Source organism: Aquarana catesbeiana, linkage group LG03 (genome assembly GCF_042186555.1).
Source record: "Aquarana catesbeiana isolate 2022-GZ linkage group LG03, ASM4218655v1, whole genome shotgun sequence".
NCBI classification, from domain to species: Eukaryota; Metazoa; Chordata; class Amphibia; order Anura; family Ranidae; genus Aquarana; species Aquarana catesbeiana.
The window spans coordinates 666,459,849-666,487,350 of NC_133326.1; the positions used below are offsets into that span (position 1 = coordinate 666,459,849).

The 27,502-nt window shown below is 45.4% G+C and overlaps 1 protein-coding gene across 1 annotated transcript in view; it reads left to right on the forward strand.

Annotated features, from left to right (window-relative positions):
* Positions 1-27,502, forward strand: part of LOC141133447 (complement C3-like) — a 174,436-nt gene that overhangs the window by 71,731 nt on the left and 75,203 nt on the right. The window contains exons 13-17 of the mRNA XM_073622829.1: positions 4,972-5,172; positions 12,611-12,772; positions 17,406-17,535; positions 22,705-22,773; positions 23,483-23,692. Of these exons, the coding sequence (XP_073478930.1) occupies positions 4,972-5,172; positions 12,611-12,772; positions 17,406-17,535; positions 22,705-22,773; positions 23,483-23,692 (772 nt within the window). The remainder of the gene's footprint in view (positions 1-4,971; positions 5,173-12,610; positions 12,773-17,405; positions 17,536-22,704; positions 22,774-23,482; positions 23,693-27,502) is intronic.

Consider the following 27,502-nt stretch of genomic DNA (forward strand, 5'->3'; position numbering starts at 1 on the left):
CTTGGGGCAGGCATTGAGAGAGTCAGGGTCAGCAACTTGGGGCAGGTATTGACAGAATCAGCAACTTGGGCAGGCATTGACAGGGTCAGAATTAGCAACTTGGGCAGGCATTGACAGAGTCAGGGTCCGCAACTTGGGCAAGCATTGACAGAGTCAGAATCAGTAACTTGGGGTAGGTATTGACAGAGGCAGGATCAGCAATTTGGGCAGGCATTGACAGAGTTAGAATCAGTAATTTGGGCAGGCATTGACAGAGTCAGAATCAGTAACTTGGGGCAGGCATTGAGAGAGTCAGGGTCAGCAACTTAGGGCAGGTATTGACAGAGTCATGGTCAGGAACATGGACAGACATTGACAAGTCAGGGTCAGCAACTTGGGCAAGCATTGACAGAGTCAGAATCTGCAACTTGGGAAGGCACTAACAGAGGCAGAATCAGCAACCTGGGCAGGTATTAACAGAGTCAGATTCCGCAACTTTGGGCAGGCATTGACAGAGTCAGAATCAGTAACTTGGGTTAGGTATTGACAGAGGCAGGATCAGCAGCTTGGGACAGGCATTGACAGAGTCAGAATCAATAACTTGGGGCAGGCATTGACAGAGTCAGGGTCAGCAACTTGGGGCAGGCATTGACAGAGTCAGAATCAATAACTTGGGGCAGGCATTGACAGAGTCAGGGTCAGCAACTTGGGGCAAGCATTGACAGAGTCAGAATCAATAACTTGGGGCAGGTATTGACAGAGTCAGGGTCAGCAACTTGGGGCAGGCATTGACAAAGTCAGAATCTGCACCTTGGGCAGGCATTGACAGAGTCAGGGTCAGGAACTTGGGGCAGGCATTGACAGAATCAGCAACTTGGGGCAGGCATTGACAGAGTCAGAATCAGCAACTTGGTGCAGGCATTGAGAGAGTCAGGGTCAGCAACTTAGGGAAGGTATTGACAGAGTCATGGTCAGCAACATGAGCAGGCATTGACAGAGTCAGGGTCAGCAACATGGACAGGCATTGACAAGTCAGGGTCAGCAACTTGGGCAAGCATTGACAGAGTCAGAATCTGCAACTTGGGAAGGCACTAACAGAGTCAGATTCCGCAACTTGGAGCAGGTATTGACAGAGTCGGAATCAGTAACTTTGGGTAGGTATTGACAGAGGCAGGATCAGCAGCTTGGGACAGGCATTGACCGAGTCAGAATCCATAACTTGGGGCAAGCATTGACAGAGTCAGGGTCAGCAACTTGGGGCAGGCATTGACAGAGTCAGGGTCAGCAACTTGGGGCAGGCATTGCCAGAGTCATGGTCAGCAACATGAGCAGGCATTGACAGAGTCAGGGTCAGCAACTTGGGGCAGGCATTGACAGAGTCAGAATCAATAACTTGGGGCAGGCATTGACAGAGTCAAGATCAGCAACTTGGGGCAGGCATTGACGGAGTCAGAATCAATAACTTGGGGCAGGCATTGACAAAGTCAGGGTCAGCAACTTGGGGCAGGCATTGACAGAGTCAGGGTCAGCAACATGGGCAGGCATTGACAAGTCAGGGTCAGCAACTTGCGCAGGCATTGAAAGGGTCAGAATCAGCAACTTGGGCAAGCATTGACAGAGTCAGGGTCAGCAACTTGGGCAAGCATTGACAGTCAGAATCTGAAACTTGGGCAGGCATTGACAGAGTCAGAATCAGTAACTTGGGGCAGGCATTGAGAGAGTCAGGGTCAGCAACTTGGGGCAGGTATTGACAGAATCAGCAACTTGGGCAGGCATTGACAGGGTCAGAATGAGCAACTTGGGCAGGCATTGACAGAGTCAGGGTCCGCAACGTGGGCAAGCATTGACAGAGTCAGAATCAGTAACTTGGGGTAGGTATTGACAGAGGCAGGATCAGCAACTTGGGCAGGCATTGACAGAGTCAGAATCAGTAACTTGGGCAGGCATTGACAGAGTCAGAAACAGTAACTTGGGGCAGGCATTGGGAGAGTCAGGGTCAGCAACTTAGGGCAGGTATTGACAGAGTCATGGTCAGCAACATGAGCAGGCATTGACAGAGTCAGGGTCAGCAACATGGACAGGCATTGACAAGTCAGGGTCAGCAACTTGGGCAGGCATTGACAGGGTAAGAATCAGCAACTTGGGCAGGCATTGACAGAGTCAGGGTCCGCAACTTGGGGCAGGCATTGACAGAGTCAGAATCAGTAACTTGGGGTAGGTATTGACAGAGGCAGGATAAGCAGCTTGGGACAGGCATTGACAGAGTCAGAATCAATAACTTGGGGCAGGCATTGACAGAGTCAAAGTCAGCAACTTGGGGCAGGCATTGACAGAGTCATGGTCAGCAACATGAGCAGGCATTGACAGAGACAGGGTCAGCAACATGGGCAGGCTTTGACAAGTCAGGGTCAGCAACTTGGGCAGGCATTGACAGGGTCAGAATCAGCAACTTGGGGCAGCCATTGACAGAGTCAGGATCAGCAACTTGGGCAGGCATTGACAGAATCAGAATCTGCAACTTGGGCAGGCACTGACAAAGTCAGAATCAGCAACCTAGGCAGGTACTAACCGAATCAGATTCCACAACTTTGGGCAGGCATTGACAGAGTCAGGGTCAGGAACTTGGGACAGGCCTTAACAGAGTAAGAATCAGCAACTTGGGACAGGCCTTGACAGAGTCATTGTCAGCAACATGGCCAGTCATTGACAGAGTCAGGATCAGCAACTTGGGACAGGCCTTGATAGAGTCATGGTCAGCAACTTTGGGAAGGCATTGACAGAGTCAGGGTCAGCAACTTGGGCAAGCATTGACAGAGTCAGAATCTGCAACTTGGGCAGGCATTGACAGAGTCAGGGTCAGGAACTTGGGGCAGGCATTGACAGAATCAGCAACTTGGGGCAGGCATTGACAGAGTCAGAATCAGCAACTTGGTGCAGGCATTGACAGAGTCAGGATCAGCAACTTGGGGCAGGCATTGACAGAGTCAGATTCAATAACTTGGGGCAGGCATTGACAGAGTCAGGGTCAGCAACTTGGGGCAGGCATTGACAGACTCATGGTCAGCAACATGAGCAGGCATTGACAGAGTCGGGGTTAGCAACATGAGCAGGCATTGACAAGTCAGGGTCAGCAAATTGGGCAGGCATTGACAGGGTCAGAATCAGCAACTTGAGGCAGCCATTGACAGAGTCAGGCACAGCAACTTGGGCAAGCATTTACAGAGTCAGAATCTGCAACTTGGGCAGGCACTGACAGAGACAGAATCAGCAACCTGGGCAGGTATTAACAGAGACAAATTCCGCAACTTGGGGCAGGTATTGACAGAGTCAGAATCTGCAATTTGGACAGGCATTGACAGAGTCAGGGTCAGCAACTTGGGGCAGGCATTGACAGAATCATTAACTTGGGGCAGGCATTGACAGAGTCAGAATCAGCAACTTGGGGCAGGCATTGACAGAGTCATGGTCAGCAACTTGGGGCAAGCATTGACAGAGTCAGGGTCAGCAACATGGGGCAGGTATTGACAGAGTCATGGTCAGCAACATGAGCAGGCATTGACAGAGTCAGGGTCAGCAACATGGACAGGCTTTGACAAGTCAGGGTCAGCAACTTGGGCAGGCATTGACAGAGTCAGGATCCGCAACTTGGGCAAGCATGGACAGAGTCAGAATCTGCAACTTGGGCAGGCACTAACAGAGTCAGAATCAGCAACCTGGGCAGGTATTAACAGAGTCAGATTCCGCAACTTGGGGCAGGCATTGACAGAGTCAGAATCAGTAACTTGGGGTAGGTATTGACAGAGGCAGGATCAATAGCTTGGGACAGGCATTGACAGAGTCAGAATCAATAACTTGGGGCAGGCATTGACAGAGTCAGAATCAATAACTTGGGGCAGGCATTGACAGAGTCAGGGTCAGCAATTTGGGGCAGGCATTGACAGAGTCATGATCAGCAACATGAGCAGGCATTGACAGAGTCAGGGTCAGCAACATGGGCAGGCATTGTCAAGTCAGGGTCAGCAACTTGGGCAGGCATTGACAGGGTCAGAATCAGCAACTTGGGCAAGCATTGACAGAGTCAGAATCTGCAACCTAAGCAGGTATTAACAGAATCAGATTCCAAAACTTGGGGCAGGCATTGACAGAGTCATGATCAGCAACTTGGGCAAGCATTGACAGAGTCAGAATCTGCAACTTGGGCATGCACTGACAGAGTCAGAATCAGCAACCTAAGCAGGTATTAACAGAATCAGATTCCGCAACTTGGGGCATGCATTGACAGGGTCAGAATCAGTAACTTGGGGTAGGTATTGACAGAGTCGGGATCAGCAACTTGCGGCAGGCATTGACAGAGTGAGAATCAGTAACTTGGGGTAGGTATTGACAGAGGCAGGATCAGCAACTTGGGACAGGCATTGACAGAGTGAGAATCAGTAACTTGGGGCAGGCATTGACAGAGTCAGAATCAGTAACTTGGGGTAGGTATTGACAGAGTCATGGTCAGCAACATGAGCAGGCATTGACAGAGTCAGGGTCAGCCACATCGACAGGCATTGACGGAGTCAGGGTCCGCAACTTGGGCAAGCTTTGACAGAGTCAGGATCTGCAACTTGGGCAGGTACTAACAGAGTCAGAATAAGCAACCTGGGCAGGTATTAACAGAGTCAGATTCTGCAACTTGGGGCAGGCATTGACAGAGTCAGAATCAGCAACTTGGGGCAGGCATTGACAGAGGCAGGATCAGCAACTTGGGGCAGGCATTGACAGAGTCAGGGTCATCAACTTGGGGAAGAAAGGGAAGCACTGGAGCTGGTACATTCAATACAAGTCAGCAGTGGAATATTTAGCATTTAATTCCCGACAAATCTCTAAAGAGTTTGAATGAATAGTGTTTAAGCCTATTCTTCTTTTTTATAACTCCTGTTCTGTCATTTTCAGCCTCCCCATCCTTTTTCTTATAATAGTGATCTGTAAAACACATCCTTTCCACAGATCCTCAGCAAGGGCCGGGTCATAAAACTGGAGCGTGTGCAGCGTCAGCCAGAACAGACTATTATTGCCGCATCAACTGTGATCACAGGGGAATACATCCCATCCTTTCGCATGGTGGCCTACTATGTGGTGCCTGGCTCCCAAAACGAGATTGTGTCCGATTCCGTGTGGGTGGACACAACAAATTCCTGCATAAAACAGGTGAGGCTGGATGTAGAGGAAATGTATGGTGGTTATGTATATATTATCTTTATTAATAATAGTCTGGAAAAAAAATAGTTTTCTTTTTACAGTCAGGTTTAATATGAAATGCTGCATATGAATATTTTGTGTTCTTGTTTCCAGCCAAAAGGGTGGCACTCCATACTCATTTTCACATGTTTTGTGAGCTCAAGTTAAAATTTAAAGTGTATATATTATAGGGATGGGCCGAACACCCCCCTGTTCGGTTCGCATCCAGAACATGCGAACAGGCAAAAAATGTATTCCAACTTGTGAACACCGTTAAAGTCTATGGGACACGAACATGAAAAAGAAAAAGTGCTAATTTTAAAGGTTAATGTGCAAGTTATTGTCATAAAAAGTGTTTGGGGACCCAGGTCCTGCCCCAGGGGACATGTATCAGTGCAAAAAAAAAGTTTTAAAAACAGACATTTTTTCGGTAGCAGTGATTTTAATAATGCTTAAAGTGAAACAATAAAAGTGAAACATTCCTTTAAATTTCGTACCTGGGGGGGTGTCTATAGTATGCCTGTAAAGTAGCGCATGTTTCCCGTGTTTATAACAGTCCAAAAGCAAAATGACATTTCTAAAGGAAAAAAAGTAATTTAAAAGTACTAGCGCTAGTGCAGGCTATTAATGAATTGTCGGTCCCGACAATACACATAAAAGTCATTGAAAATTTTTTTTTTTAAATGCGTAGGGGTCCCCCAAAATTCCATTACCAGGCCCTTCAGGTCTGGTATGGATATTAAGGGGAACTCCGCACCAAAATGAAAAAAAAATGCCATGGGGTTCCCCCAAAAATCCATACCAGACCCTTCAGGTCTGGTATGGATTTTAAGGGGAACTCCACGCCAAAATGATAAAAAAATGCCGTGGAGACCCTTATCCGAGCACGCAACCTGGCAGGCCGCAGGAAAAGAGGGGGAACGAGACAGCGCCCCCCCCCCCGAACCATACCAGGCCACATGCCCTCAACATGGGGAGGATGTCCCCATGTTGATGGGGACAGGGGCCTCATCCCTACAACCCTTGCCCGGTGGTTGTGGGGGTCTGTGGGCGGGGGGCTTATCGGAATCTGGAAGCCCCCTTTAACAAAGGGGACACCCAGATCCTGGCCCCCCCCCCCATGTGTACCCCTACCATTTCACAAAAAGAAAGTTTTAAAATGTTAAAAAACCACAGGAGATGGCTTGGGACAAGTCCTTTATTAAAAATAAAAAAATGAAAAATAAAAAAGAGATTCCAGTGATGTAATCCAATAAATCCATGCTCCTACTCCAGCGATGTAATCCAATTCTCGATCTCCAGCGATGGATGATCTCCAGTGATTCCAGCAAGGAGCACGCACAGGATCCTGCCTCCACCGGAGGCACCCAGCCAATGTCACGGCACCAGCTTGACAGCTCTTATGTAGCTGAGGGCGGGGCCACCCGTCATGTGACCCCATCCCCCTCTGACAAGGGGAAACGCCGGAGTTTCCCAGTGACGTGTACAGGTGACCCCGCCCCCCTCTGATGCAACGCAGGATTCCCCTAAATGCGGTTTTGCCACTGTAAAAGATAACCTATGAGAGTAGAAACTGTCCGAAATAATTTGACAAAATATGTGTTAGCCTGTATTGATGCTTATGGCTTGGATGTGACTGATGACATGTAATTGGTGGGGGTTTGGGTTGCAGCTCATGCCTACCTCATTTACAGCCTTGAGTGGAGTGTTATCCTGGTGCAACGTCTGGTTGAGGGAACAATTTGGGTGGCATTTGTTTTATGTTAAGGATGCTGCGTAAGCTTCGTCATCCTTCTATTATGAAAACCTGTATGTATACCTCTCCTTTATTATATGTATTATCTGGGGAAAATGTACCAAGACCTCATGTATTTTTATGATTCCTATCTGTGGCCTACTTGTGATGGGTTACATCTGTGCTACACAGATTGTGATTTTTCTACTTAACCACTTGCTTACAGGACACTTAAACCCCCCTCCTATCCAGACCAATTTTGAGCTTTCAGCGCTGACGCACTTTGAATGACAATTGCGCGGTCATACAACACTGTACCCAAATGAAATTTTTATCATTTTTTCACCACAAATAGAGCTTTCTTTTGGTGGTATTTGCTCACCTCTGCAGCTTTTACTTTTTGTTAAAAAAAAGTAAAAATCTGAATTTTTTTTTTAAAAAAAATAATTTTTTTATATTTTGTTATAAAAAATTTAAAATAGGTAATTTTTCTCCTTCATTGATGTACGCTGATGAGGCGGCAGTGATGGGCACTGATAGGCGGCAGTGATGGGCACTGATGGGTGGCAGTGATGGGCACTGATGGGTGGCAGTGATGGGCAGCACTGCTAGGTGGCACTGATTGGCACTACAGGTGGGCATTGATAGGTGGCACTTGTGGGCATTGATAGGTGGCACTTGTGGGCACTGTTAGGTGGCACTGTGGGCACTGTTATGTGGCACTATTAGGTGGCACTGATGAGGCAGATGTGCCTCTTCCACTTGGGGACTGATGTCCCTGACATCTGAGCCGGTGATCGGCTTTTTTTTCTACTCACACTGTCAGCGTGAGTAAAAAAAAAAAACGATTACCGATCTTTGGTTTACATCATGTGATCAGCTGTCATTGGCTGACAGCTGATCACACGGTAAGGGGCCGGGACTGGCCTTAGATAGGTGATCACCTGAGTCTCAGTGGCTCGGTGATCACAGTGCACACAGCGCGCGCCCTGCAGGGCGCACACAGGGAGCGTGCACAGGGGAGGCCGTCATATAACGGCCTCCCGGGAATTCAGGTCATTCGGCCATAGCACGGATGTCAGGTGGTCAACCTGGGTATTATTTAATAAACGTTTACCTGTTAAAAAAAAAAAGAGCGATACTATGGCTAGGCCTTGCAGCCTACTAACAAAAATTGCCCGATCTTGGCAAGAAAGCCCAGCTCACGAGGTGTGCAGAAAAACTATGGTGCTGTTGCAGAGTGCCTTTTCTCACAGTGGGGTCCCAAACCCATAGTCATACTCAGAGCACCTCCAGCATGTCACCCCAGGGGGCGCTTGTCACTTTGGGGTCTCTGCCTTCCCAGCCCCTGGTCATATGAGGTAGCACGCCTTCATCACATGTCTTATGAAAGGGTCCTGCGTGGCTCTGAAACATTGCTGTTTTAGTTGTGATGTGATCGTCAAATGAACCTTTGGCCCCTGTTTTGGAGATCCTTGTTGTGCTGGTGGCATATTCTTCCTTCCTTCCCTTCCCACTTACCTAACAGCCATTTCCAGGATTGTGTACATTGGAAATATTTCTATGTACTTGCATGAGGAGCCTGAGATGATGAGGGTGGCCCCTTGCACAGTTTCTGTCCAAGCACCCCTAGAAGTTGAGACGGGGTTTGCAAGGGCGATGGAACGGCACACATGTCAGGGTTCAGAAACTGATGACTGGAACTTGGGAGTGGTGGTATCAGAGGAGCAAGGGTACAGCTGGTGGTAGACAATGAAAATGCAGAGTTCAATTAAGAGCAGAGTCGAATCAGAAGGCAGGTCCAGTAGCAGCCAACAAGTCAAATCATAAGCTGGATCAAAGTCAGGAGCAAGCAGAGTTTGGCAACGTGCAGGCAACAAAGTACCAGCAGGAAGATCTTGGCCATAAGTCCATGCCAAGGCCATAATAAAGTAGAGGCTCATTAATCATAGGCAGACAAGAATAATCCAAGAGTAGGTCAGGTGAAGCTGGGTCAGTAACAGTCAGGCATAAATTCAGGATCAGACAGTGTCCCTGCTGTTTAGCTTCAGCTTAAGCACAGTAGAAGCAATCAGAGTTTCGGAGTGCAGCAGCCAGCCCCCCTTCTATTGTGCCCAATCCCCTCAGTTAAGGTTTCCCCCTGAAAAGCATGAAATTACTCAGATCTCAGATGCCGGCAATTGACAGTGCACAGTTGAGGGAACTCCTAGACACCTCCTTGAGATATCATATGACACAGCCGAAGGGAGACTGGGGATGCAAAAGTTTTCCTGCTTCTGTGCCGTGCTAAATCTGAGGTCTGGTAAGTGGGGAGGCATCAATTGTCTATTTTGGGAATGAGGAAGTGAGAATTCCAGCCTGGGGGAGTTTTTTTTGGTGGGGTGTTAAGGAAAGGGGGTGGGTTTGCTTTTGGAGCAGGGGGGAGTTTCTTGTAAAGAAGTTTACAGGGGGTGGTTATTGGCAGGGATTTGCTTCTGGGAGGGGAGTTTGATTGGATGACGGGAGATTTTCTTCATAATTAGGAATCTTTGCTGGGGGAGAGGGTGTTGACTGAAGGAGATATTTTCTCTTTGGGGGGTCGGTTTAGAGACAGGGGGATTTAATTTTTGGGGGGATATTTGAGGGAGGGAGATATTTCACAGTGGGAATCTTTGCTTGGGGAGGGAGGGTTCTTAGGAGGGAGAGGGTTTTTTTTTTTTCTTTAAAAGAGATGTTTTTTTTTTTTAATTATACTTACCTAGGTGGATGGAGCATTGATCCAATGTTGCATCTGTCCCCAGCTGCTTCTAAGACCAAGAACAGAGTGATCAAAGACCACTGATCACTCAGTTCTCAGCCTTCAGTGAGCAAAGAGTGGTGACTGTCAGTCCCCCCCCCCCCACGCTCACTGCAATGTCAGGCTGTGGAGGGGGCAGGAACGGCTGGCTCAGGGTCTCAGCAGCTCACTGAGAGGCTGAGCAAGCTGCTGGTCCAGGCATCTGGCTTCGGCTTAAAATGGGTCACAAAAGTGCAGATCGAGCTGCACTCCTCCCCAGGAGAGGTACAACTAAGCGGAATGCCGTCCCTTCAGAGCACATGCACCAGTGACATCACCGGCTGCTTTCCATGTGAATATCTCTTAAACACCACATGTTTAGGAGATATTCACTGTACCTACAGGTAAGCGTTATTATAGGCTTACTTGTAGGTACAAGTTCAAAAGCTGGGTTTACTACAGTTTAAGACTGAATAAAAGCCAACCATATTGACCAGGTGCAAAGGGCACCATCTTGTGGTAGGCAGTGCACAATATATATATTTTTTTAGCCACTTCAGCCCCAGAAGATTTGGCTGCTCAATGACCAGGCCATTTTTTGCGATATGGCACTGCATCACTTTAACTGACAATTGCGCAGGCATGCGATGCTGTACCCAAACAAAATTGACGTCCTTTTTTCCCCACAAATAGAGCTTGCTTTCTTTTGGTGGTATTTGATCGCCTCTGTGGTTTTTATTTTTTGCGCTATAAACAAAAGAAGAGCGACAATTTTGAAAAAAACACAATATCTTTTACTTTGCTATAATAAATATCCCACATTTTTTTTCAAAAAAACACATTTTTTCCTCAGTTTAGGCCAGTATGTATTCTTCTACATATTTTTGGTAAACAAATTGCAATAAGCGTATATTAATTGGTTTGCGCAAAAGTTATAGCGTCTACAAAATAGGGGATAGATTTATGGCATTTTTAATTTCTTTTATTTTGTTTTACTAGTAATGGCGGCGATCTGTGATTTTTAGCGGGACTGCGATATTGCGGCAGACATATCGCGGACACTTTTGACACATTTTTGGGACCATTGACAATTATACAGGGATCAGTGCTATAAAAATGCACTGATTACTGTATACATGTCACTGGCAGGGAAGGGGTTAACACTAGGGGGCGATCAAGGGGTTAACTGTGTTCCCTCACTGTGTTCTAACTGTAGGGGGGGATGGGACTGTCTAGGAGGAGAGAGAGAGATCGGTGTTCATACATAGTATGAACACACAATCTGTCTCTACTCCCCTGAGTGAACCGGGATCTGTGTGTTTTATCCCGGTTCTCGCTCTGTCATGAGCGTTCACGGGAGCCCGGCACTCGCATCGGCTCCGGGCGCACGTGCGAGCCCTAAAGGCGGAGTGATGTAAGGTAACGTCGTTTCGTCCAGCCGTGCCATTCTGTAAAACTGCGGCGGCTGGTCGGCAAGTGGTTAATCTCTTCAAACATTTCATAATATTTCTTAGGACACAGTTTTTTAAGGTTTAAATAAATCACTAAATTTACTGCCTACTACAATATGTGGTCCCTTGCACCTGCTCAACTTGCACAGTAAGGTTAGCTAAAATCCAGTCTTGGGTCTCATTCATATATCCTACATGACCATGGTGCAGCAAGTATACTGCAAATACCTGCACCCGGGATCTCAGATGTTCTAATATCTGCTCAGCCTGTACACCTGAGTGATGGGCTGAAAAGAGCCAAGGCTGTCTGCTGCTGTAAACATACATCCACCTGTATCTGCACATCCAGTGGTTACCTGCAGGTAGGGATACATTTTTGCCATTGGATAAAATCTCTCTGCATCCAGGGTTAGAAATTTATCCCTAACAGCAGGTAACCACTGTGACCCACGGTTTGTTAGTGTGTCGCTCAGGCTCAATCGATGTGGGGAGTAATGTAGATGATACGGAATGTGCTGCAGGAGTGCCGGCGAGGGATGGAACTCATCCCAGCTCCTGTAGTCATTGAAAGGAAAGAGAGAAAAAAAATCCCTGGTGCCACACATCAACGGAGTCCTATGGTAATGTAGTAGTGATGGGAGAGACCTCAGCCCGGGTTCCCGCCAGGCCACACCCCAATGTGTTTTGCTTTGTCCCGTGGAGCTTAAACATGAGGACCACTGGATGTACAGATACATGTTAACAGCTGTGGCTCCTTTCAGCCCATCACTCAGGTGAACAGGCTGAGCAGCTGACAAAAATTGGAACATCTGGGATTCTGGCTGTAGCTATTCATGGTATATTTACCATTCCATGGCCATTTAGAATATATGAATGAGATCCAAAGCTTGGTTCACATGGTAAGATGCGGGCTGAGCAAAAAAAAAAACTAGGGAGCTTAGGAGGAGCTCGCTGTACTAATGAGTACACTACCGCACCACAACTGCGTGCATTGCGTTCTATTCCGTTGAATGGGGATAATTTTTGCTGCGCTGCATTGCAAAGCCTCATGGCCCCACTCTGCTGTCACATGTTTTTACCGTACCTCCCCCAACATAAAAGTGTAAATGATGCCTTTGAGTTTGAAAGACCTGAACCCCCCCCAGGAAATAAAATTATCTACGGCCCTGAGACGATTTAGCACGATCCTATGAAGAACTCAGGTTTAACTAGCCCACTTGGTGCCAGTATCTGTGGTGGACATGCTATAAATCCCACCTGGCAATTTAAGGTGTTCTTGACCACCTTTGTGTATTCCAAATCCTCCTGGTACATTCTCCATATTACTAACAAACATAAAATGCAAGGGTGCTCCCCAGATTCTACGAAACACTGAAATATCCATTTTTTCTTGAACTGCCCTTGTAAGAAATGTATTGTCTTTGTGTAATCAAGTCCATTGACACATTTTTGTTTCTTCTCTGCCAGCTTGAACTTTCTCAAGATACAAAGAATTTTGTCCAGGACCCCCAGCCAGGGACACGTGTGGTGCTGAAAGTCACAGGAGAACCTGGAGCCAGTGTCGGCATGCTGGCCTTGGATAAGGGTGTCCTTGTCCTGAACAAGAAAAATCGAATGTCACAAAACAAGGTAGGACCGTCAGTATAGACCAAGGGTGATTGAATTCCAAAACATAACTTCTAAAACCCACAAAAAAAACCCACCAAACTAGCGCTGTCCCCATAAGTAACACACAAAATATAACAGTCTGTATAGAAATCTGTATAAAAAAGTTCTCTTAGCTCTAGGTGCTGCAGCTCTCTCAAGAATCCACAGGGAGGCGGACTGGTTCTGAAAGGTACAAAGAGAAGAGAGCGCAAGGCTGCCCTAGTGTAATAATGTTTAATGGCAAAAATGCAGATTAAAGTTAAAAGGGTTACACTCACAAACATGGATCAGATTCCAATCTTGCCACACTGTGAGTGGCTGCACAGGGCAGACTGTTGGTTACAGCTCGGTCACAGTTCAGGGGTGCCAAGGGAGCATGCCCCAGAACAAGACAACAACGCATATATGTTTCCGCTGGCTGGTAAGGCCCACCTGCCCTGCTGCCCCATGTATGTGTAGCGCTGTCGGGGTTAAGGTGACAATAATTGTAAACAATAAGTTTACAAAAAAATGCGCTGAACTACAAGTTGAGCTCTGCAGGCATGGATCATAAGGTTGGTTCTTGGATAGAAAACTGGTTACAGGGGAGCGTCCAAAGGGTAGTTATAAATAACGTGCACTCATACTCGTCTGGAGTGGTAAGTGGGGTACCCCAAGGTTCTGTCTTGGGACCAATTCTGTTTAATTTATTCATAAATGCCATAGAGGAAGGGATACATACCATATATACTCGAGTATAAGCCGACCCAAATATAAGCCGAGGCACCTAATTTTACCACAAAAAACTGGGAAAACTTATTGACTCGAGTATAAGCCTAGGGTGAGAAATGTGCAGCTACTGTAAGTGGAAAAGAGGGTCAACAATGCCCATTTGCATGCCTCACTGTGCCCATTTGCAGCCATAGGTCCCCCGAACTTCAAACTTGGTAGTTAAAGTGGTGTTCCACCCAAAAAAAAAAAAACTGCATGAAAAATCCTAAAAAAAAATACAAAAAAAATTTGGAAATTTTTTTTTTTTACTCACCTCTAAATGCCTGTTGCTAGGGGGTCCCTCGTAGTCTGCCTCTTTCAGTGCCTGGGTTGGTGACATCACTTCTATCTCGGCACAGGAAGGGCTCAGCTCTGCTCCCTCCCTCCTGTCAATCATCTGGGACCCATTATAGGTCCCAGGTGACTGAGCGGCCAATCACTGCGCTCGGCGCCGCTCGCGCATGCGCAGTGGGTGCAAGGCTGTGAAGCCACAGCCCGGCGCCCACAGTTGCAATGCCGGCGCCGCCGAACGGAGGGGGAGACGAGCGGGGCTTCGATCCCCCGCATCGCTGGACCCAGAGACATGTAAGTGTCCAATTAAAAGTCAGCAGCTGAAGGTTTCCTAGATGCCCCCTAGCTGCATCCAAATTTGGGGTCTCTGGACCCAAAGGTTCCTGAAATGACATTGCTGCAGAAGGACACAGTTGACCAATTTTGGGGCCCCGTATCTCTGGGTCACTTGGTGCTAGGAACCCCAAATTTGGTGTGCAAACCCAGTGGAAATACAACATATCCAAAGCTGGGGTTCCTAGCACCAAGTGGCCCTGAGATACGGGGCCCCAAAATTGGTTCGGAAAATGTCAAGCACTTTTCTGCAGCAGAGAATAACATTTTCTGAACCGATTTTGGGGCCCCATATCTTGGGGCCACTTGGTGCTAGGAACCCCAGCTTTGGATATGTTGTAGTGCTAGTTTCACTGGGTATGCACACCAAATTTGTGGATCCCAGCACCAAGTGGTCCCGAGATACAGGCCCCAAAATCTGTTCGGAAAATGTCATTCTTTGCACCAGAAAAGTGCTTGACTCTAGTATAAGCCGAGGAGGGGCACTTTCAGCACAAAATAATGTGCTGAAAAACTCAGCTTATACTCGAGTATATACGGTAGCTCAATCTCAGTTTTTGCGGATGACACAAAAATTAGCATGGCAATAAATTCATATCAGGATATATACATTTTACAGAAAGACCTGAACAAAAAAATGGAGTGGGCAACTATATGGCAAATGAGGTTTAATGTGGAGAAATGTAAAATAATGCACTGGGGGGCTAAGAAAATAAACGCAAGATCTGGGGGGACTTAGTGGAAGATAGACTGGGCAATAGAATGCAGTGTCAAGCGGCAGCTACCAAAGTCGGCAGAATATTAGCATGCATAAAAAGGGGATATGCTCGAGAGATGAACTATAATCCTGCCACTTTTGTAAACTCTGGTCTGGCCACATCTGGAGTATTCCATCTAGTTCTGGTCACCGGTCCTCAGAAGGGATGTGCTGGAGTGAGTCCAAAGAAGGGCAACTAAATTAATAAGGGGATTGCAGGACAGCAAATACGATAAACGGCTAGAAGCACTAAATGTATTCTTGCTAGAGAAGAGACACTTGAGAGGGCACATGGTAGCGATTGACAAATACTGTATTTATCGGCGTATAACACGCACTTTTTTCCCCTTAAAATCAGGGGAAAATCGTGGGTGCGTGTTATACGCCGATCCCCGCTAATTGTGATCTATCGACGGCGATCGCCGCCGACATTCACTTAGCGTGTCGTTTTAAATATGGCGTCGCGGAGTTCGGAGGGACTCGGCGGAGCTGAACGAGCGCCGCCGAAATCACAGTGACTGGGCGGAGCCGAGATACACATAGTCGAGTGTATTCGGCTCTTTCCGGCGCCGCTCACAGTCCCGCCCAGTCCTGCCATTGGACCTGTGTTATGTCCATCATAGAGCGGGACTGGGCAGGACTGTGAGCGGCGCCGGAAAGAGCCGAATACACTCGACTATGTGTATCTCGGCGGCGTTCGTTCAGCTCCGCCGAGTCTCTCCGAACTCCGCGGCGTCATAGTTAAAACTACATGCAGTTATGTGTATGTCGGCGGCGATCTGTCCAAGCATGGACACTGGGGGCAAGGCTGCACTGACCACTGGGGCAAAGCTGCACTGACAAGGCTGCAATGACAAGGCTGCACTGACAAGGCTGCACTGGGGCAAAGCTGCACTGACAAGACTGCAATGGGGCAAAGCTGCACTGACAAGGCTGCAATGGACACTGGGTCAAGGCTGCACTGACACTAAAAAAGGCTGCAATGACACTAACAAGGCTGCAGATGAACTTTGATGAGGCTGCATTGATGGGCATTTTAATGTAAGTTTTTTTTTCCTTAAACTTCCCTCCTAAAAGTTTTTTTCCTTAAAATTCTCTCCTAAACTTGGGCTGCGTGTTATACGCCAATAAATACGGTACCTCAATGGTGATCCCAGCATAGGAAAAAAACGATTCAGTTTCAGGGCGTTTAAGAGGACACGGGGCCACATGATGAGACTGGATGAGAAGCGGTTTAACCTTAAGCTGTGCAGGGGGTTTTTCACTGTCAGGGCGGTAAGAATGTGGAACTCTCTTCCACCAATTGGTGGTGTCAGCGGGGAGTATTGATATTTTTAAAAGACTCTTATATACAGGTAAATGGGAAATCATTATCGACACTGACACCCGTACACCTACACAGGTTGAACTGGATGGAATAATGTATTTATTCAACCTTACCTACTATGAAACTATCAACGAAGCAAAATTTTCCAATTTTCATGAGAAGGTATTTGATTGATTGTCTTATCCTGAACGAGAATAGCCATATATGGACTGAAATTCATCCGGTTCCTGCTGAACTGACCACATTTTCGATCCATGTATTGTCCAGCATTAGAATGCTTTGTTTCAACAGAGTGATTCACATGATTGCATTCTCCTTCTGATCCAACAGTTTGTAGTGACAAGTGGCAGAATTTTTATGTATTTCAAAAACTTTGCTTATTCAGGAGAACTCTTACATGACATCCCATAGCAGCCCCCATGGACCAACAGGCAAACCAAGTGCCCCAAATGTGTTGGGGGGCACCTAGGATGAGGGCAGCCATCAGCTTTACACAGCTTTAAGCCTGCCCCCCCCCCCCCCCCCCGCAAAAGAGGTTCACCTTCCAGCAGGACAATTACCCTAAACATACAGCCAGAGCTACAATGGAATGGTTTAGATAAAAGCATATTCATGTGTTAGAATGGCCCAGTCAAAGTCCAGACCTAAATCCAATTGAGAATCTGTGGCAAGACTTGAAAATTGCTGTTCACGGGCACTCTCCATCCTATCTGACAGAGCTTGAGCTATTTTGCAAAGTAGAATGGGCAAATATGTCACTCTCTAGATAGAGACATCCCCAAAAAGACTTGCAGCTGTAATTGCAGCGAAAGGTGGTTCTACAAGGTATTGACTAAGGGGGGCTGAATACAAATGCCCCCCACACTTTTCACGTACTTATTTGTAAAAAAATGTGAAAACCATTAATCATTTTCCTTCCACTTCACAATTATGAGCCACTTTGTGTTGGTCTATCACATACAATCCCAATAAAATACAATTACATTTTTGGTTGTAACATGACAAAATGTGGAAAATTTCAAGGGGTATGAATACTTTTTCAAGGCACTGTATATTGCCTGACTCCCCTACTCTCATCCTTATTTTCAAATACAGGCTTGCATTTATTGGCCAACATTTCTGCATTCATTAAAGAAAATCTTTTCATTCTTTGGCAGGTCTGGGGCGAGGTGGAGCGGAGCGATCTCGGCTGTACGCCAGGAGGGGGCATCGACAGTGCTGGGGTGTTTACTGATGCCGGACTTGCTGTTGAATCCAACCTTGGCCTTACCAGTCAAATTCGGAATGGTATATATCAAAGAGATATAGGGATGGAAATATGTACAGTATCTCACAGTATCTCACATTTTGTGACAACACTGAAGAAATGACACTTTGCTACAATGTAAAGTAGTGAGTGTACAGCTGGTATAAATTTGCTGTCCCCTCAAAATAACTCAACACACAGCCCTAAATGAAAATGTCCAAATTAGGCCCAATTATCCATTTTCCCTCGCCGGTGTCATGTGACTCGTTAGTGTTACAAGGTCTCAGGTGTGAATGGGGAGCAGGTGTGTTAAATTTGCTGTTATCGCTCTCACTCTCTCATACTGGTCACTGGAAGTTCAACATGGCACAACATGGCAAAGAACTCTCTGAGAATCTGAAAAAAAGAATTGTTGCTCTACATAAAGATGGCTTAGGCTATAAGAAGATTGCAAAGACCCTGAAACTGAGCTGCAGCATGGTGGCCAAGACCATATAGCGGTTTAACGGGACAGGTTCCACTCAGAACAGGCCTTGCCATGTGCATGTGCTCAGCGTCATATCCAGAGGTTGTCTTTGGGAAATAGACGTATGAGTGCTGCCAGCATTGCTGCAGAGGTTGAAGGGGTGGGGGGTCAGCCTGTCAGTGCTCAGACCATACACCACACACTGCATCAAATTGGTCTGCATAGCTTTCATCCCAGAAGGAAACCTCTACTAAAGATGAGGAACAAGAAAGCCCGCAAACAGTTTCCTGAAGACAAGTAGACTAAGGACATGGATTACTGGAACCATGTCCTGTGGTCTGATAAGACCAAGATAAACGTATTTGGTTCAGATGGTGTCAAGCGTGTGTGGCAGCAACCAGATGAGGAGTACAAAGACAAGTGTTTTGCCTACAGCCAACCATGGTGGTGGGAGTGTCATGGTCTGGGGCTACATGAGTGCTGCCGGCACTGGAGAGCTACAGTTCATTGAGGGAACCATGAATGCCAACATGTACTGTGACATACTAAGGCAAAGTATGATCCCCTCCCTTCAGAGACTGGGCCACAGGGCAGTATTACAACATGATAATGACCCCAAACATACCCCCAAGACAACCCCTGCTTTTGCTAAAGAAGCTGAGGGTAAAGGTGATGGACTGGCCAAGCATGTCTCCAGACCTAAACCCTATTGAGCATCTGTGGGGCATCCTCAAATGGAAGGTGGAGGAGCGCAAGGTCTCTAACATCCACTAGCTCTCTGATGTCATCATAGAGGAGTGGAAAAGGACTCCAGTGACAACCTGTGAAGCTCTGGTAAACTCCATTCCCAAGAAGGTTAAGGCAGTGCTGGAAAATAATGGTGGCCACACAAAATATTGACACTTTGGGCCCAATTTGGACATTTTCACTTAGGGGTGTACTCACTTTTGTTGCCAGCGGTTTAGACTTTAATGGCTGTGTGTTGAGTTATTTTGAGGGGACAGCAAATTTACGCTGTTATACAAGCTGTACACTCACTACTTTACATTGTAGCAAAGGGTAATTTCTTCAGTGTTGTCACATGAAAAGATATAATAAAATATTTACCAAAATATGAGAGGGGTGTACTCACTTTTGTGAGATACTGTATATGTACTATGTGTATGGATTTAAAAATGTCTATGTAAAATGAGTAGGTATTACAGTTGAACCTTAGCTAAAACTTTTTATAGTTAGTTGTCTAAGTATATATACTGTATGAGCTGTACCCCAAAAGTGGGCAATTTTTTTTTTTTATTAACTTACATAGGTCATTAAAGAGAACCTCCAGTCTCCCCTAAAGAAATAAAAAAATATCAGAAAAAACCTCTAGTGGGACTTTAAGGGGGCATAGACTCCAAAGAAAGAAGTAAAGTAGAATAAAAGTACAAAATGTATTATAACAGTAGAAGGATTGAAGTAGAGTTAAAACATGAACATATTGACGCAGTTGCAATGAATACATACCACGTGAAAAATAAAAACATAGCATCCAGGTAGAAACTTGTCAGGAATGCTAAGAGGTGCAGAGTGGGTGCTCTGGAGTGCGGCTTGCGGAAAGTTACCAATCTGGCCTATCACACTGTGTAGACACAGATCTCCCTGGTGCCTGACCCACGGTGTAGCGTATTCTTTTTGGGCAAACTCATTGGTGACCCTTGTGGATAGCCTGAGTTGGGGCCTGCAGCTCCCCAATCCTTTGGACTTCTGATGTCTCATGGCGGCTCTCTTCCTTGGTTTTAAATGATGTGGCTATTGAGGATATGATTTCTTTTCCATATGATACTACTGTATATATTATTTAACCACTTATCCCTAAAGAAGAAGAAATATGCAGTCCTTTCGAAACGTGTTGGGTTCCATTCTGGTTCTAGTTTCACCACTAACCATTAACTGTGTGGTTACTTTCATTTTATTTTTCATGTGTTATGTATTTATTGTAACCGCATCAAAATTTTCATGTTTTAACTCTACATCAGTCTTTCTATTGTTTTAATAAATGTTGTACTTTTATACTACTTTACTTCTTTCTTTGGAGTCTATGCCCCCTTAGTCCCACTAGAGGGTTTTTCTGATATTTTGTCATTTAGGGACGTGGGCATCCTCTCCTAGTCTCTTCCACAGCAAATAGTAACCTATATCTAAAAAAGTGAAAAGTCAGCAGCAACAAATACTGTAGCCAGTCCATGTTACCTGTTCAGTAATCCAGCGATGTCCGCACCCAACCCGATTCTTCAATTGGCTTTGGATGAGGGCGCCAGCATTTTAGGTAAGGGAAACTGGCAGTGAAACCTTCTGACATGAGCCACGCTTTGTGAATGGTCCTGCAGTATTCGGGGACCTGTGTGTCCCAGAAGCCTGTGGGGGAAAAGAGATCCTAGTAGATTGCTGCAGCGATCTGACCCGGAAGTGGGAGCAGGTACCTGTCAAAACCAGGTACCCACTCAACCCCTCTCCCGCAAAAACTGCCAAATGTTACAGTGCAGGGGGGGAGGATGCAAACAAGTGGAACATCATCTTTTGGGTAAAGTTCTGCTTTAAATCGTATTCCCTCTTGACTAATATGAGGACTGCGCCAAAAGTAATGAAAAAGTGGGCATAACTATATATTAACTTACATACAATAAGCGATTAAAATTTCACAGTGTCTTGAAAAAGTATTCATACCCCTTGAGATTTTCCACATTTTGTTGTGTTACAACCAGAAACATGAATGTATTTTATTGGAATTTTATGTGATAGACCAACACAAAATGGCACATAATAGTGAAGTAGAAGGAAAATTATAAATGGTTTTAAACATTTTTTACAGATAAATATGTGAAAAGTGTGACATGCATTTGTATTCAGCCTTCCTGAGTCAATAATTTGTAGAACCACCTTTCGCTGCAATTACAGCTGCAAGTCTTTTTGGGGATGTCTCTACCAGCTTTGCACATCTAGAGAGGGACATTTTTGCCTATTCTTCTTTGCAAAATAGCTCAAGCTCTGTCAGATTGGATGGAGAGCGTCTGTGAACAGCAATTTTCAAGTCTTGTCACAGATTCTCTATTGGATTTAGGTCTGAACTTTGACTGGGCCATTCTAACACATGAATATGCTTTGATCTAAACAATTCCATTGTAGCTCTGGTTGTATGTTTAGGGTCATTGTCCTGCTGGAAGGTGAACCTCTGCCCCAGTCTCAAGTCTTTTGCAGACTCTAACAGGTTTTGTTCTAAGATTGCCCTGTATTTGGTTCCATCCATCTTTCCATCAACTCTGACCAGCTTCCCTGTCCCTGCTGAAGAAAAGCATCCCCACAATATGATGATGGTGTGTTCAGGGTGATGTGCAGTATTCATTTTTCACCACACATAGCATTTTGCTTTTAGGCCAAAAATTTCCATTTTGCTCTCATCTGACCAGAACACCTTCTTCCAAATGTTTGCTGTGTCCCCCCCATGGCTTCTCACAAACTGCAAACAGGACTTTTTATGGCTTTCTTTCAACAATGGCTTTCTTCTTGCCACTGTTCCATAAAGTCCAGATTTGTGGAGTGCAGGACTAATAGTTGTCCTGTGGACAGATTCTCCCACCGGAGCTGTGGATCTCTGCAGCTCCTCCAGAGTTACCATGGGCCTCTTGGCTGCTTCTCTGATTGATGCTCTCCATGCCCGGCCTGTCAGTATAGGTGGATGGCCATGTCTTGGTAGGTTTGCAGTTGTGCCATACTCTTTCCTTTTTTTGGGTGATGGATTGTACAGTGCTCGGTGAAATGTTCAAAGCTTGGGATATTTTTTTTATAGCCTAACCCTGCTTTAAACTTCACTACAACTTTATCTCTGACCGGTCTGGTGTGTTCCTTGGCCTTCATAATGCTGTTTGTTCACCAAGGTTCTCTAACAAACCTCTGAGGGCTTCACAGAACAGCTGTATTTATACTGAGATTAAATTACAGGTGGTAATTAGGTGACTTCTGATGGCAATTGGTTCCACTAGATTTTAGTTAGGGGTATTAGAGTAAAGGGGGCTGAATACAAATGCACGCCAGACTTTTCAGATATTTATTTGTAAAAAATGTTGAAAACCATTTATCATTTTCCTTCCACTTCACAATTATGTGCAACTTTGTGTTGGTTTATCACATTAAATCCCAATAAAACACATTTTCAGTTTTGGTTGTAACATGAAACATACAAAATTGCAAGGGATATGAATGCTTTTTCAAGGCACTGTAGTTTTATTGTTTTTCATTGCAGGTAAATAATGGATTCCAAGCAGAAACAGTGTGCTGTCATTGAGTTCCTGACTAAGTAGGGGTGCAGGCCATCCAACATTCATAGAAGGCTACAGAATTATGGAGATTACATCCTTGACAAGAGCAATGTCTTGCTATTGGTGACTCTTGTCAAGGATGTAATCTCCATAAACATTCTGTAGCCTTCTGTGGATGTCAGACAGCCTGAACCCCTCCTTCATCAAGAATTCAATGGCAGCACATTGCTTCTGGTTGTAATCCAAAAGTGGAAGAGTTACTCTACCAACATGCGAAATTTTTAACAACCTCTGTACGTTCATAAAAAAAGTTACGCTCACTTTTGCATCCCATTTGGGAAATTGATTTTATGACTTCTTAATGAAATGTGTAAGAAACTAAAAATAAAGTTTTCATCATGATCAGTTGTTCTTTAGTGTCCACATATTGGTCTGTCTTCATTTTGCAGAATGGGGCTGTGAAGAATCAGTAAGAAAGAAGCGCTCTACGGCTAATGTTGCACGAAAAAATGAAAAAGGTAATTATCTGAATGTAGTGGTCCACAATATGTCCAGCCAGATGTCTGCTAAGCGACAGAGTGTTGGGTTATGAACCAAGTCAAATCCCTTAATCCCTGCACTTCACTGCTTGGCATATACAGTAGTTGACTGTGCTGTGGAGGTGGGTTATGGGTGTCACCAATTTTATCTCTTATCACTACTTGGCATGTAGCTTGCATGTTTCCAGATATCCCATATACCATGCAAAATGTTATATAAAATACAATGTGTTAGTCAACAGAGTGGTATTAGTGTTTTACAGCAGCTGAGTCACAGACATACCTCTCTTAGCAAGAAGTGTGAGCTCTTGAGTTCAGAGATATTGATCTTCATCTGAAATGTTTTTAGCTGGTTTAAAATGAAAGTTTGGTTGGCCTTTAGGGTAAGCAAGTTTTTCAGGTGTGATAAATGGATCAGCCCATTGGATCTTCAATCTTATATTCTTATAGTTGATATTCAAAAAGCCTGAGGGTTAGTGTGTGGCTTATTCAGTACAGGAGGTGGGGTAAGTTTGTGCAGGGGTTGAGTTTAAAGCAGACCCGCTAGACTAGTATACCCTTAAAACTACTCTGTACCTTCATAAATGTAAAAAAATAAGAGCGTTGCCCGTATTCTCCACCACTAGGGTCCAGCGTTGGAAAATAATTATGAATAAGTGTGCTTATAATATTTTGTTTGTAAAACCAGCACAACAGTTCCAGGATGCCAATCTACGCAAGTGCTGTGAAGATGGCATGAAAGAAAATAACATGAAATATTCCTGCCAGAAGAGATCGGAGTATGTCCTCCAGCAAGGAGAGTGTGCCAAGGTCTTCCTTGAGTGCTGCAAGTTTATCTTTGAACCACAAATAAGACGGGGAAAGCCTAAGAGACCAATGACCGGAAGGCCCGATATCTGTAAGTACCACCTACATGGAATAAGACCCATCTCCTACAATTAGAGGACCAGTGTGCTATCTGAGGTTTAAAGGGAAACTATAATGATTTTGAGACAGTTTTTAGAATTTAAGTAAATGTAATCCCTATTACAATGGCATTTAGTTTGCTATAGCACTGTATATCATATTATTGTGCATCTTAAACAATTGCCATGTATTTTATATATATTTCTTCTGTTTTTTTCATCTTTTGTGGCATCTCAGCGCTGCTGATCTTCTGCAGCTTCTTTTCAGCCACTTGATGTCTATATAAACTCCAGCGATGTCTGCATGGCGTTTGTCAAGGCATGTTTTCTGATAGCGACAACAGCAGAACATGTCTGTGTGTCAGCACAGCTGTTTGTGTCCTCCACTGAGAGAGTGTGGAGCACCCTAAAATGCAAAAAATAGGGCTACAAGGCTCAATCAGGTCTAAAGTCTCCCCATAACCTTACTAAATCCACATAATCATCTCCTACACCATCTACATTGTGGAGATTACTGTAGATTTAAACTTATGGCTGTTGCACACAGACATACATTATGTATGGGATATAGACATGCATGCCTTTATTTTAGTCATATGAGGAGTCATATCTGCTGCGTAATTCTGACCATAGTCATTTTATAACAGAATACACTGTGCGCAGCTAAGAACAGTACTTGCTTTTACATGCACATGCGTATAGACATATTTCCAAGTATGCAACAGCATATTCTGTAATGCATGTCTATGGGCAGAATCACATAGCAGATATGGCTCCTGGGTGTACATAGCACCTCCAGCTGTCTTGCAGACCTCTCTGTGCTTTCTCCAATGCCCCTGTGCTTCCTCCTTGACCTATGTGCATTCTCCCAAGAGAGTCTCCAGATCCCTACAAGAAAACCAGCCTTTTCCCGGTTCCTTCCTCCAGCAGAATCTTGGTTCAGCTTCCTCCTCGACCAGACAGGACAGCTCCAGAGGTCAACTTCTGGCCTAATTCGAGTTTTCAGCACAGAGCCATTGGCTACGGGCCTAACAAACCAAATAATTTAGCAGCACCTACCACTGCCAAAGCCCAGGGAAAAGAAAGCTCACCAGCCCACTTCCAAACTATTTATATTCTCCCCCAGCATTCACCAGTAGCAATATATCTTCTACTGGTTGGCCAGAGGGAACATAAATGTCATCAGGGCTTTTACTCATGTGTGGGAGCTGGGTGCCTCTCCTGGAGAAAGGATGCTCACACTGCCCGCTGTGTCTCTCAGGAAATATTTGTCCCCAGGAGGCTTAGGCTTTCATTGAGAAAAGGAAGGGACTGACCTGTCCGCACGTCATGTGGAGTCGTGCCGGCTGAACCCGTAACAGCCGGAAACCTAGCGATGAGGTCACACGGAAACATGGCAACTGAGTGCTGCCAGAAGAGAAGAGGCTCTCAGCTGGACAGCGCTGGATCCGCTGGATCTGCTGGGTCATCTCCAGTAGGATGATCCTGCTCCATCCTACTCCCGAGCTTCTGCAGAAATGTCAACTAACCTCCATGGGACTCCATCCTGCCTCCAGATAGGATCAGCATCACCAGACCTCATCACATCTAGGCCCCCTCAGGCTAGCAGACCTAAATATGGAGCCACAGAAGCAGCTCCATTACATGTACCCTCCCCAGGCCAGAGCATGGGGGGGGGGGTTTGCATTAGCCAGCCCCAAATATTTATACCTTTTACCCTAATATGCCACTGGCATAGGAAACTCTTAGTGGTTGGTTGGGAAAAGATATCAATATCCATAATTCATACCCACTGTGTGATCTCTCACTAATTCCAGAGCTGACAGTGCCACCTACTGACAGATCGGAGAACTGACAGCCAGGCTGGACTTATTAGGGAAAGTTGAACAAACCACCAAACCACAGACTACAAATTGGCATTGGCTGACTGCAGTCATACAAAATTAAATTTAGAGACACTCCTCCTTAAGGCAGGGTGGCTACACTACACTTGATGCCTCAAAATGAGAATCCAAAATATTCATATGCAATATTTTCACATCTACTCGACTGAAAAAAATATTTTTTAATTGTATCTTTTAGTCCAGAGAAGAAAGAAAATTATGCGTGCACACAATGTTGGTGACCTGTTCCGTAAGTTCTTCCACTGCAAATGCAAAGCATTTGTAGTTGATTTAATAAAGAAAACAGATTGTTCATTTTGCAAGGAAAGTTTCACTTTGCAAGGGAATTTTCTCCAGAGCTTAGTAAATGAGGTGAAGTTCTTTTGACTTCCATCATCCAATCATGTGCAAGCAAAAATGTTTTTTTTTTTCCTTGTACGTGATTGAGTATTCTCTGCAAAGTGAAATTGTACCTTATTCACTAAACTCTTGGGAAAATTCCCTTACAAGATGCAATTTCACTTGCATAGGGAACAGTCTATTTGCATTTAGAAAACCAACCCAATTGCAGCAACATGAAAAATTTACAAAGCAATCCTTTTTGTCCATCAGAATTGGAGATCCAGCTAACTTTCTACTTAAACATTGGAAATCTATATAGAGTATGCAAACTTGTTACCTAAAAATAAAATTGGTAGTTCTGTTTAGCCAGTCCTGTGATTCCTGTAATGCTGCCCTAGTGCAAAGTGAAGGGGGTGCCATGGTTACTGCAGTTCTGTGTTTCTTGCCTGTTAATTAAAAAACGATTTAGCAGTGTGATGTTACTGACAGTTGACTAGTAGGTGTGTCAATGACTCAAAAATATGCAGAGGTAAAACAGTAAATAGCGATGTCACTCTACTGGCTATAATATCTGGCAAGGATGGGGAGACAGGGGACAGAAGCCACACTGGGGCAGAGATTCTGTCAGCTCTGCAGGGGCAGGTTCAGAGGTGGTTGACGCCAGCTAGCTTCAGCCAGGAATGGTTGTATGCGACAATGGCACCAAACTTCTCTCCACCCTCCGACAGGGACATTTGACCCATGTTTGGCACACGTCCTGAATTTGGTGGTACAGCAGGTTCTTGAGCAGGTACCCAGGCTTACAGGATCTCCTGAGGCAGGTCAGAAAAGTCTGTGGTAATTTCTGCCAGTTGGAAATGCTGCAGCGGCTGCACACACAGCAGAGGGCCATCAATGAGTACCTGTGCAAGTATGGCACTAGGACAGGGTCAGGGGAGCTTGACTTCTTCGCCACGCCAGTGGGCTATGATCAGGGATGCGTGCACTGTCCTGTCACCATTTGAGGAGGCCACAAGGATGGTAAGCAGCGACAATGCATGCATCAGTGACACTGTCCCTCTAGTCTTCCTGTTGGAGCACACGCTTCATGGAATCATGGACAGGGCACTTGAGGCAGAACAGCGGGAGGAAGAGGAGGACTTCCTTACCTATCAAAGACCCCTTTATCCAGATAGCATTCCTGCGGGCCCGCCAAACACACAGGAAGAAGAGGAGGAGGATTGTGTCAGCATGGATGTAGAGGATAACACTCAGCAGCAGTCTTCAAGGGATGGTTTTCAGTCCCCTGAAACCTAAGTAGTTGTACGTTGCTGGGAGGAGGTAGTTACAGATCATGTGATCCTTAGTGACCAAGAGGACTCAGAATCGAATGCCTCTGCAAACTTGCGCTCCATGGCCTCCCAGATTCTGCAAAGCCTGCAAAAGGACCCTAGGATTCATGGTATCAAGGAGAGGGATCATTACTGGCTGGCAACCCATCTTGATCCACGTTACAAGGGTAAGGTTGCAGAACTCATCCTGCCTTCGCAGAGGGAGCAGAGGATGAAACATCTTCAGGAGGCCTTGAAGAAAGGTTTG